Source organism: Carlito syrichta, unplaced genomic scaffold (assembly GCF_000164805.1).
Source record: "Carlito syrichta isolate Samal-C Ts95f unplaced genomic scaffold, Tarsius_syrichta-2.0.1 Scaffold302349, whole genome shotgun sequence".
Classification (NCBI taxonomy): Eukaryota; Metazoa; Chordata; class Mammalia; order Primates; family Tarsiidae; genus Carlito; species Carlito syrichta.
Window position 1 is genome coordinate 38,859 of NW_007246445.1, and position 9,701 is coordinate 48,559.

Sequence of the window (9,701 nt, forward strand, 5' to 3'; positions counted from 1 at the left end):
GGGCGTGGTAGCGCACGCCTGTAATTCCGGTTACTCGGAAGGCTGAGGCGGAAGGATTGCCGGAGCCCAGGAGGTCGAGGCTGTGGTGGCCGGGACCAGCCACTGCACTCTAGTCTGGGGGACAGAGTGAGACTCCAACTCCAAAAAAAAAAAAGAAAAAAAAAAAAAGTAATGTGCATGAAGTGTTAGTATGGTATAGTTTTATAAGTAGAACTGCTTACAACTACTTATCTTAAAACTATTTACCTGGAGAAGATACACGATGCAACTCATCTGGCTATCTCCTAAGCACCACCTGAGCTTGTCCTTGCCTACCTGTCTCTTCTGCGAGCGGTGGAATACAGGAGGGAAAGCAACACCACTGGGCACAGGCAGATTCACAGCTACTGAGCTTGTATCTCGTTCCTGTAGTAACAAAACACAAAGTAGTAAAGCACAATGGAGAGACCTCTCCAGGGTAGACTCTACCTCATCAGCTCTGCCTCCACATGCCTAGAACTTCACTCTGGGGGGTCATGAACCTACCTCACTTCAGGGCAGAGTGACTAAAGTGACCTGACTGCAGAGGGGAAAATTCTACCTTTCTGAAGCATCCTCCAGTAATAAGGCTCACTCACCCCACCCACCCAATATCCTTGCTGCCCTCGGATGCCTTATTCCACTCAGCCAGGGTGAGACGCACAATAATCCTAGTCAAGACAGCAGTGATGTGCTGATCATGCCTGCTCAGCCTCTCTTCTGGGTCCTCATCTTCAGGCAGGGAGTGGCCAGGGCTAGGCCTGGCTTTCTTTGCAGGGGCAGGGACCAAAGCTGGGGGCAAATCTGGGAGACCTGAGAAAGAAAAAAAAAACCAAATGTGAGTATACTCATACCTTCCCAGAAAGACACTGAGGGCTGGCGAAGTCAAAGAAAGGTAGCTGCCATGGGGCCCTGGCTGAAACTGTGTTACCTTGGGTAAGATATTTAACCTTTTTGAGCCTTAGTTTCTTCATCTGTAAAACGGGGTTATAGCAACAGAGGCTATATAGTGTATGAAATAATGATGGCACAGAACCCAGCCACATTAGGAAGAGGGAGGAGCCCTGAGGTTGTACCCTTCCTCCTTTTCAGCCTCACACCCACAAGCACTCACTGTCCAGCATCACCACATCCCGGTGGTCCTGCAGCAAAGGCGGGTCTGGGTTAGCACCACCACCCCTCCAGTTTCCTTTCTTCACCAGTCGGACTGCTGGGGTGGCTCCAGCTGCGAGAAACTGACTCTGGAAGCGTAGCAGGTCCACCTCGGACTCCCCTGGCTTTGGTCTCGACAGCATCTTGACACTCCAGCTGCCTCCCCCGTGTGACTCTTTTCAGCACTGCTTCTGTGTGGGGATTCCCTCTCATTCACCCCTAAGAGCAATACAGAAGATGTGCCGTCTGCAACTGAACCCTGATTCTCTTTATTAGGCATCAGAGAAAATCCTCTTTTTTCCTCGGGTTCACATAAACTCATTCCTCCTTATTCATACCTTATTGCCATTCCCTCCCACTTTAGTCCTCCCTGATGTGATCAGCCTAGCGACAATATTTATAGCCAACTTAGGTCATTTACAATCTGTGGGTAATAAAACCTTCAGGAACAACCCGCCGGAGACTTGAGAAAAATGCCATCGGGGCCAGGCAGATAAATATGTCATGACAGGGAGTGATGACTATATCATACTAGAGAGAACAACCTGGCCTAAAGGTATTCAAATCATTAAAAACCTTGAGGTTGGAGTCTTACTCTGTCACCCAAGCTAGAGTGCAGTGGCATGCTCACGGTCAGTGCAACCTCGACTTGCTGGGCTCAGGTGATCCTTGCCTCTCAGCTTTCCAAGTAGCTGGAACTCTAGGTGTACACCACCACTCCCAGCTAATTTTTTGATTTATTGTAGAGATGAGGTCTCACCATGGTTGCCCAGGCTGGTCTCAAACCCTTGGGCTCAAGCAATCCTTTTGCCTCTGCCTCCCAAAGTGATGGGATTACAGGCATGAGCCACCATGCCCACCAAAAAGAAAAAAATTTAAAAATGAAAATAAAAACACATAAACCTTAGGCTGTAAAATATCAACATATAAAAGTAATTTGTAGCTGGGTTCAGTGACTCAGCCTGTAATCCCGCGCCTTTGGGAGGCTGAGGTGAGTGGATTGCCTGAGCCCACGGGGTTCGACACCCGCCCAGGCAACTTGGCGAGACCTCATTTCTACAATAAATCAAAAATTAGCCAGGCATAGTAGCACACGCCTGGAATTCCAGCTACTCGGAAGGATCGCTGGAGCCCAGCGGGTCGAGGCTGCGGTGGCCGGGAGCATGCCACTGCACTCCAGTCTGGGCGACGGAGTGAGACTCTAACTCAAAAAAAAAAAGATAATATAGATAACCTGCTGTCTCAGAATTATAACCAAGTTAACGTTTATTTTGTTTATGTATTATCTTAATTTTTTGAAGGAAATTTTTTTTTTTTGAGTTGGAGTCTCACTTCATCGCCCAGACTGGAGTGCAGTGGCCGTTCCCGGCCACCACAGCCTCGACCTGATGGGCTCCAGCGATCCTTCCGCCTCTGCCTTCCAAGTAGCTGGAACTACAGGCGCACGCTACCACGCCCGGCTAATTTTTTTTATTTATTGTAGAGATGAGTTCTTGCCAAGTTGCCCAGGCGGGTCTCGACGCGCGGGCTTAGGCAATCCACTCACCTCAGCCTCCCAAAGTGCGGGATTACAGGCTGAGCCACTGAGCCTGGTTGGAAATCTTATTTTGAGTAATACAATTTTGTAGGTATGCAAGCCAAAAAAAAGTATCAATCAATAAAGAAATATTTCGGCCAGCCTCAGTGACTCAGCCTGTAATCCCAGCACTTTGGGAGGCCGGGATTAGTGGATTGCCTGAGCCCGCAGGTTCGAGACCTGCCCCGGCAACTTGGCAAGACCTCATCTCTACAATAAATCAAAAATTAGTCAGGTGTGGTAGCGTGTGCCTGTAATTCCAACTACTTGGAAGGCTAAGGCGGAAGGATCGCCTGAGCCCAGGAGGGGGAGGCTGCAGTGGCTGGGAGCATGCCACTGCACTCCAGTCTGGGCGACAGAGTGAGACTCCTACTTAAAAAAAAAAAAAGAAATATTTCAAAAGGTAAAAATAAAATATAGATAAATTGGTTTTTATCAAAATTTAAACTTTTAGGCTGGGTGCTATCTCCTATAATCCCAGCAATTTGAGAGGCCAAGGCAGGATCACTTGAGGCCAGGAGTTTGAGATCAGCCCTTTTTCTACCAAAAAAAAAAATTAGTTAATTACCTGGGTATGGTAATGTGCACCTGTAGTATTGACTGACTACTTGGGAGGCTAAAGTAGGAGCCCAGGAGTTCAAGGCTACAGTGAGCTATGATCACACCACGGCACTCCAACATGGGTGACAGAGCGAGACTCTGTCTCTTAAAAAACTGCGCAAAGCCGGGCTCAGTGGCTCAGCCTGTAATCCCGTGCTTTTGGGAGGCTGAGGTGAGTGGATTGCCTGAGCCTGAGGGCTCGAGACCCGCCTGGGCAGCGAGACCTCATCTCTACAATAAACCAAAAAAAAAAAAATCAGATGGGCGTGGTAGCGCACACCTGTAATTCCGGTTACTCGGAAGGCTGAGGCGAAAGGATCTCCGGAGCCCAGCAGGCGAGGCTGCAGTGGCCGGGAGTGGCCACTGCACTCCAGTCTGGGCGACAGAGTGAGACTCCGACTCAAACAAAACAAAACAAAACAAAAAACTGCGCAAAGATCATTATCAAGAAAGTGAAGCTAGGCACAATAGCTCACACCTGTAATCCCAGCACTTTGGGAGATGAAGGCAAGAGGATTGCCTGAGCCCAGGGGTTTGAGACCAGGCTGGGCAACCTGGCGAGACCTCATCTCTACAATAAATCAAAAAAATTAGCCAGGTGCAGTGGCATATGCCTGAAGTTCCAGCTACTGGGAGGCCAAAGCAGAAGGATCGCCTGAACCCAGCAGGTCAAGGCTGCGGTGGCTCTGAGAGTGCCACTGCACTCCAGCCTGGGCGACAGAGTGAGACTCTGACTTGAATAAATAAATAAATAGTAGTACATCTCAATGCCAAATTAATAACAGAAAATTTGTGCTACAGGATTTCAGAGATTTTAATGTAAAGGTTAAAAATAAAGCTAAACATTGAAGAAGAAAACTTAGATAAGCAGAGAAGAGAAGGAAGTGGATGGAGTGAGCAAACATCTATCTATAAAGTTTGGTACAGAACTTGCAATGAGTAGATATATCTGTAGTGTGACAACAGCAAAGTACATAGGCGTGCCTTTTCCTGGATGGGAAGTAAACAGTATGAAAATAAACCACCTGTGTTCAAATCCAGGCTTTGCCATTTACTAAATGGGTAAGCTTAAGGAAAGTATTTTACTCAAGTCACTGTGCCTGTTTCCTCATCTGTAACATGAAGATATTTGTACATACTTCATGAATGAGTTAAATATGTCTAATGTGATTAGAATAGCATCTCACACATGGCAAATACGCAAATGTCAGTTATGATTCTCATTATTTACACAAAGAGCAATTAACCATATCTGTTAGGTAGTCTTACTAACAAACAAGAAAAAATATCTCCTACTCCAGTGTCCACCCAAATTGGTCCAAAAGAAGACTAAACCAGATGAAGGAAGAATTCATAATAGTATGTTAACAATTTACTTCTGCAAGAGTCTACATAAGCAGGGACGACTTCCCCTACTTATCCAAGGATTCCTGTGATCCGAAAGTGAAGTCCAGGTCATTTAACAGGGTGGCCCAAAATCTACATTGCAAATAATGAGAGAGTGGTTATGGGCACCAGCTTTGGAATCAAGAGATCATAAGACAAATACGAACTCCACTACTACTAAATGTGTGAAATTGGGCAAGTTATCCAAGCTACCCTAAGTCCAGTTTCCACAACCGTAGAATGTGGATAATAAGAAGTCCCACATAATAGGAATTTTGTGAGGATTTAAATGACTATGCACGCAAAGCGCCTACCACAGCTCCTGTTACTTACATAAATAAACCTCGGTAAGTCACAATTATTTTCGTCTAAGTAAACCCACCAATGTATTTCCCCCAGAAACTCCAGGGCAGACTTGTCCAAAATAAATCCGTGTAGGAAGTGACATCTTTAATCAGAATAAGAAGAGTTCCCCTGCCTGGAAAGAAGCAAAGTGGTGCTAAAACAGTGGACCTCTAGGTTTTCTCGGATTGCCTCTGAGGAGTTTTTGAGACTCTTATAGCCAATCCCATAGCGCGAAGATCCAATCCCGAGTCAAGTCCCGATACTGCCCGGTGGGGTCTGCTGCGGTTGGGGAATCTAGCCTGGACCACCCGAGTTAGCAACGAGAAAGCACCGATTCTTAGACTTTGCCTCCTGAGGATGAAGAGCCATGCCCGAGATCTATGCACTAGAGAGACCGCAGCCGCTTCTGTAAAGACCAAAGACCCCCGGACAGGCTCTGACAAAGAAACTGGACACCCTATCCCTAGGTCCTCCGCCCGGGTGCCTCGAAGACCGTCCCTCCAGCCCACCACCTACTTGCTCGAGGCCTGCCTGGGCGCCGCCATCTTGCCCCGCCGGGGTCGCGCTTCCGCCGCCGCCGGATTTCAGCTTCCGCCGCGCAGCCCGGCCCCGCCTCTCCCCGGCTTGCCTCCGAGCGTTCTAGGGTTGCCGGCTCCGCGTCGCGGCCTGGGGAGCGCCGAGCTGCGCGACTGGCGGCTTCCTGTCCTATCGAAGCGCAATACCGACACTCGGAAGACACATCCTACACATAGGTCACCCGTGGCAGGGACCAAGGGCTCCTCAGACGTCCCTCTGCACTCCCCAGCCCGCGTAACCACCTCCTGCGCCCCAGCACCCGCCCCCAGGAGCGGGTGAAACACCAACAAGATGAGTGTGTTTATGGGCAAGCGAGAAGGAAACTATGAAAAAAGGCCCAGCCGGGCTCGGTGGCTCAGCCTGTAATCCCGCGCCTTTGGGAGGCTGAGGTGAGTGGATTGCCTGAGCCCGCGGGTTCGAGACCCGCCTGGGCAGCCCTCATCTCTACAATAAATTAAAAAAAAAATTAGCCGGGCGTGGTAGCGCGCGCCTGTAATTCTGGCTACTCGGAACGCTGAGGCGGAAGGATCGCCGGAGCCCAGCAGGTCGAGGCTGCGGTGGCCGGGAGCGGCCACTGCACTCCAGTCTGGGCGACAGAGTGAGACTCCAACTCAAAAAAAAAAAAGAAAGAAAAAAGGCCCAAGGAAAGAACTGCCAGGGTCTCTGCGGGAATGGTGGTGGTGAGAAGAGAGAGAGGAAAACAGCCTCACTGCTGGCAAGATTATTCTCTTTCCGAGCATCCTGCCTTTATTCATACCCGTGTGCCTTCTTGGAAATCCTCCCTCTTTTCCTCAAAATCTTGTCCCCATCCTCAAAATCTTTCTGTTTCTTTGAGGCCTAGCTGGAGTCAATTCTAAAACCTCTGCCAGCCACGCCTACTCACTGAACTTTTCCTTGGAATCACCTGGAATCTTAACACCTGCACCACATGTGTGCCATGCTGGGAACACACTATTAACTACCACCGTCATTGGTTACCTTTTCACAAGCATATGTCCTGTCCCCTTCAATAGACTATGTTCTTTGTGGGCACCAAACCTTGTTCTTTGCATCTAATGCTAAGCACCAGCATATATTGCCGTGCACATAGTAGACCCTTCAGTAAATCATTGCTTGATTGAAGGACATTTTAGGGCAGCCAACGTTAATCCAGTGGTTCTCAAACTTTAGCAGGCGTCAGAATCACCTGGATCGCTTGTTAAAACAGTTTACTGGGCCTCACCTTCAGAGTTTTTGATTCAATAGGTCTCTAATAAAATTCAAGGATTTGCATTTCTAACAAATTTCCAAGTGCTGCTGCTGGTCCAGGACTACAGCAGATACATAGAATCCTTCTCAAATTCTCTAGGCCTCAACTACAGCAGTAAATTTCAGCTACTAGGATTTAGCCAACCTTGAGGTTCAAAACAGTAGTAAGCCTAGTAAGTAGTTAAGGAGGGGTGGTGATGGAAGGGAACCAGATCCAAAAAGGCAGGGTGAACAATAGAAAATCACCATTTGCAATGAGATAATGGCTCCAGGCAATCATCAATGACTGTAAAACCTATTAGGTGAAAGGTTGATAAGGACTTTATATGGAGGATGGATCAGGTTGCCAACACATGAATTTACTGATGAATCTTTTTTTTTTTTTTTTTGAGTTGGAGTCTCACTCTGTTGCCCAGACTGGAGTGCAGTGGCACACTCCTGGTCACCACAGCCTCAACCTGCTGTGCTCCAGTGATCCTTCCACCTCAGCCTTCCAAGTAGCTGGAACTATAGGCGTGCATTACCATGCCCGGCTAATTGTTGATTTATTGTAGAAACGAGGTCTTGCCAAGATGCCCAGGCTGGTCTCGAACCCGCGCACTCAGGCAATCCACTCATCTCGGCCTCCCAAAGTGCAGGGATTACAGGCTGAGCCACCAAGCCCGGTCTACTGATGAATCTTAATATCACTAAAGATGGGACAGCTGGACATGATATGCCTCTTATGCAATGCAATTGGAAGTACAAAACAACTCATTGAGAAGTCTGTCAAAAAGTTAAACCTGAATCTAGTCGAGCATCTGGATCTAATTACCAATCTATAGGAAATACGGGTGGTAGAGAAATATATAACACAAAGGTATAATTAACCAAATCCAGATTGTGAAAAATTCTAAAAATGACATGATTTCTTCTATAAACTGCATGTCCAGGAGAGAAAGGGGACATCTTATAGATTTAAAACTATTTAAGAAACTATCCATTAACTATAATATATGGTCCACGTTTAAACAAACATGGTTTAAACAAACCTACGGTAAAAGTTGTTTTTTGAGACCATTGGGGAAAATGAAATATAGATTGGGTTTTGTATGATCATTTAAGAATTTTTAAATTTTTAACTGGGTATGAATGTGTTTTTTGGTAAAGAACTTCATTTTAGAATAGTTTAAGATTTAAAATTGCAAAGAGCATTTCAATTTACCCCAGTTTCCCATAGTAACGTCTCATATTAATATGGTTCATTGTTGGGATTAATGAACTAATATGAATACACTGTTGCCAATAAAAGTCTATATTTTGTTCAGATTTCCCTAATGTCCTTTTTCTGTTCTAAGATCCCATCAAAGATCCCACATTGCATTTCACTGTCATGTGTCCTTAGGCTCCTCTTGGCTGTGACAATTTCTTAGACTTTGTATCTGTTTGATGACTTTGACAGTTTTGAGTATTACTGGTAGGGTATTTTGTAGAATGTCCCTCTCATGAGTAGACTGGGGTTATAGGTTTTTGAGAGGAAGACCACAGAGATAAAGTGCCATTTTTATTACATCCTATCAAGGGTAACTACTGTAAACATAACTTATCACTATTGGTATTAACCTTAATCACCGGCTGAGATAATGTTTGTCAGGTTTCTCCACTGTAAATTTACTCTTTTCCCATTGCTTTTCATACTGTACTCTTTGGAAAGAAGTCACATTTAACGTGTGGGGAGTTGTGCTCCACCCTTTTGAAGGTGGAATGTCTACAAAAATTATTGGAATTCTTCATCGGAGATTGTTTATTAACAATCCATTAATTTATTTATTCAAATATATACAGGCTTTTATACATTGAGTTATAACCCAATACTACTTTATTTTGCTGCTCACATTTTTTCCCCTTCTCCTTGTGACTCTGTGATATACCCATCATTTAGTATGTGTATGTTTGAGTACTTCCTTGCTTTCTGGCACAAGATGCCCCAAGTTCATCTTATTTCCTGCCTGAATCCTAGAATCAGCCATTTCTTTAAGGATCCTTGGTTCTTTTTATTGGAGAATGGTACTAGAAACCAATATCTGGCCAAGTATGGTGGCTCGCACCTGTAATCCCGCTTTGGGAGGTGGAGGTGTAAGGATTGCTTGAGCCCAGGGGTTTGAGACCAGCCTGGGCAACTTGACAGGACCTCATCTCTACAAAAAAATTAGCCGAATGTGGCAGCACATGCTTGTAGTTCCCGCCACTTGGAAGGCTGAGGCAGAAGGAAGCCTGAGTCTAGCAGGTCAAGGCTTCGGTAGCTGTGAGCATGCCACTGCACTCCAGCCTGAGTGACAGAGTGAAACTCTGACTCAAAAACAATTGACCAAGTGCAGTGGCTCATGCCTATAATCCCAGCACTTTGGGAGGCCGAGGTGAGATAACTGCCTGAGCCCACAGGTTCAACACCAGCCTGGGCAACTTGGCGAGACCTCATCTCTACAATAAATCAAAAAATTAGCCGGGTGTGGTGGTGAGCACCTGTGATTCCAGCTACTCGGAAGGCTGAGGCAGAAAGATGGCCTGAGCCCAGCAGGTCAAGGGTGCAGTGGCTGTGAACATGTCACTGCATTCCAGCCTGGGCGACAGAGTGAGACTCTGAATCAAAAAAAAAAACAAAAACAAAAATCAAGATCTGGTATGCTCATTGCCACTGGGGTGTCTTGCTTTTAGGCTCTTTTCAACTGACAGAGTAAGTAATTATATGTGTGATATACTATTTTTTTTTTTTTGAGTTGGAGTCTCACTCTGTCGCCCAGACTGGAATGCAATGGCCGCT

The 9,701-nt window shown here is 46.3% G+C and overlaps 1 protein-coding gene across 1 annotated transcript in view; it reads right to left on the minus strand.

Moving 5' to 3' along the window:
• Positions 1-5,747, minus strand: part of RPAP1 (RNA polymerase II associated protein 1) — a 22,846-nt gene extending 17,099 nt beyond the window's left edge. Inside the window, exons 1-4 of the mRNA XM_008056406.2 lie at positions 5,594-5,747; positions 1,133-1,389; positions 683-831; positions 316-405 (exon numbers count right to left, since the gene is read on the minus strand). Of these exons, the coding sequence (XP_008054597.1) occupies positions 316-405; positions 683-831; positions 1,133-1,313 (420 nt within the window). The 5' untranslated portion in view covers positions 1,314-1,389; positions 5,594-5,747. The remainder of the gene's footprint in view (positions 1-315; positions 406-682; positions 832-1,132; positions 1,390-5,593) is intronic.
• Between the last annotated feature and the right edge of the window lie 3,954 nt (positions 5,748-9,701).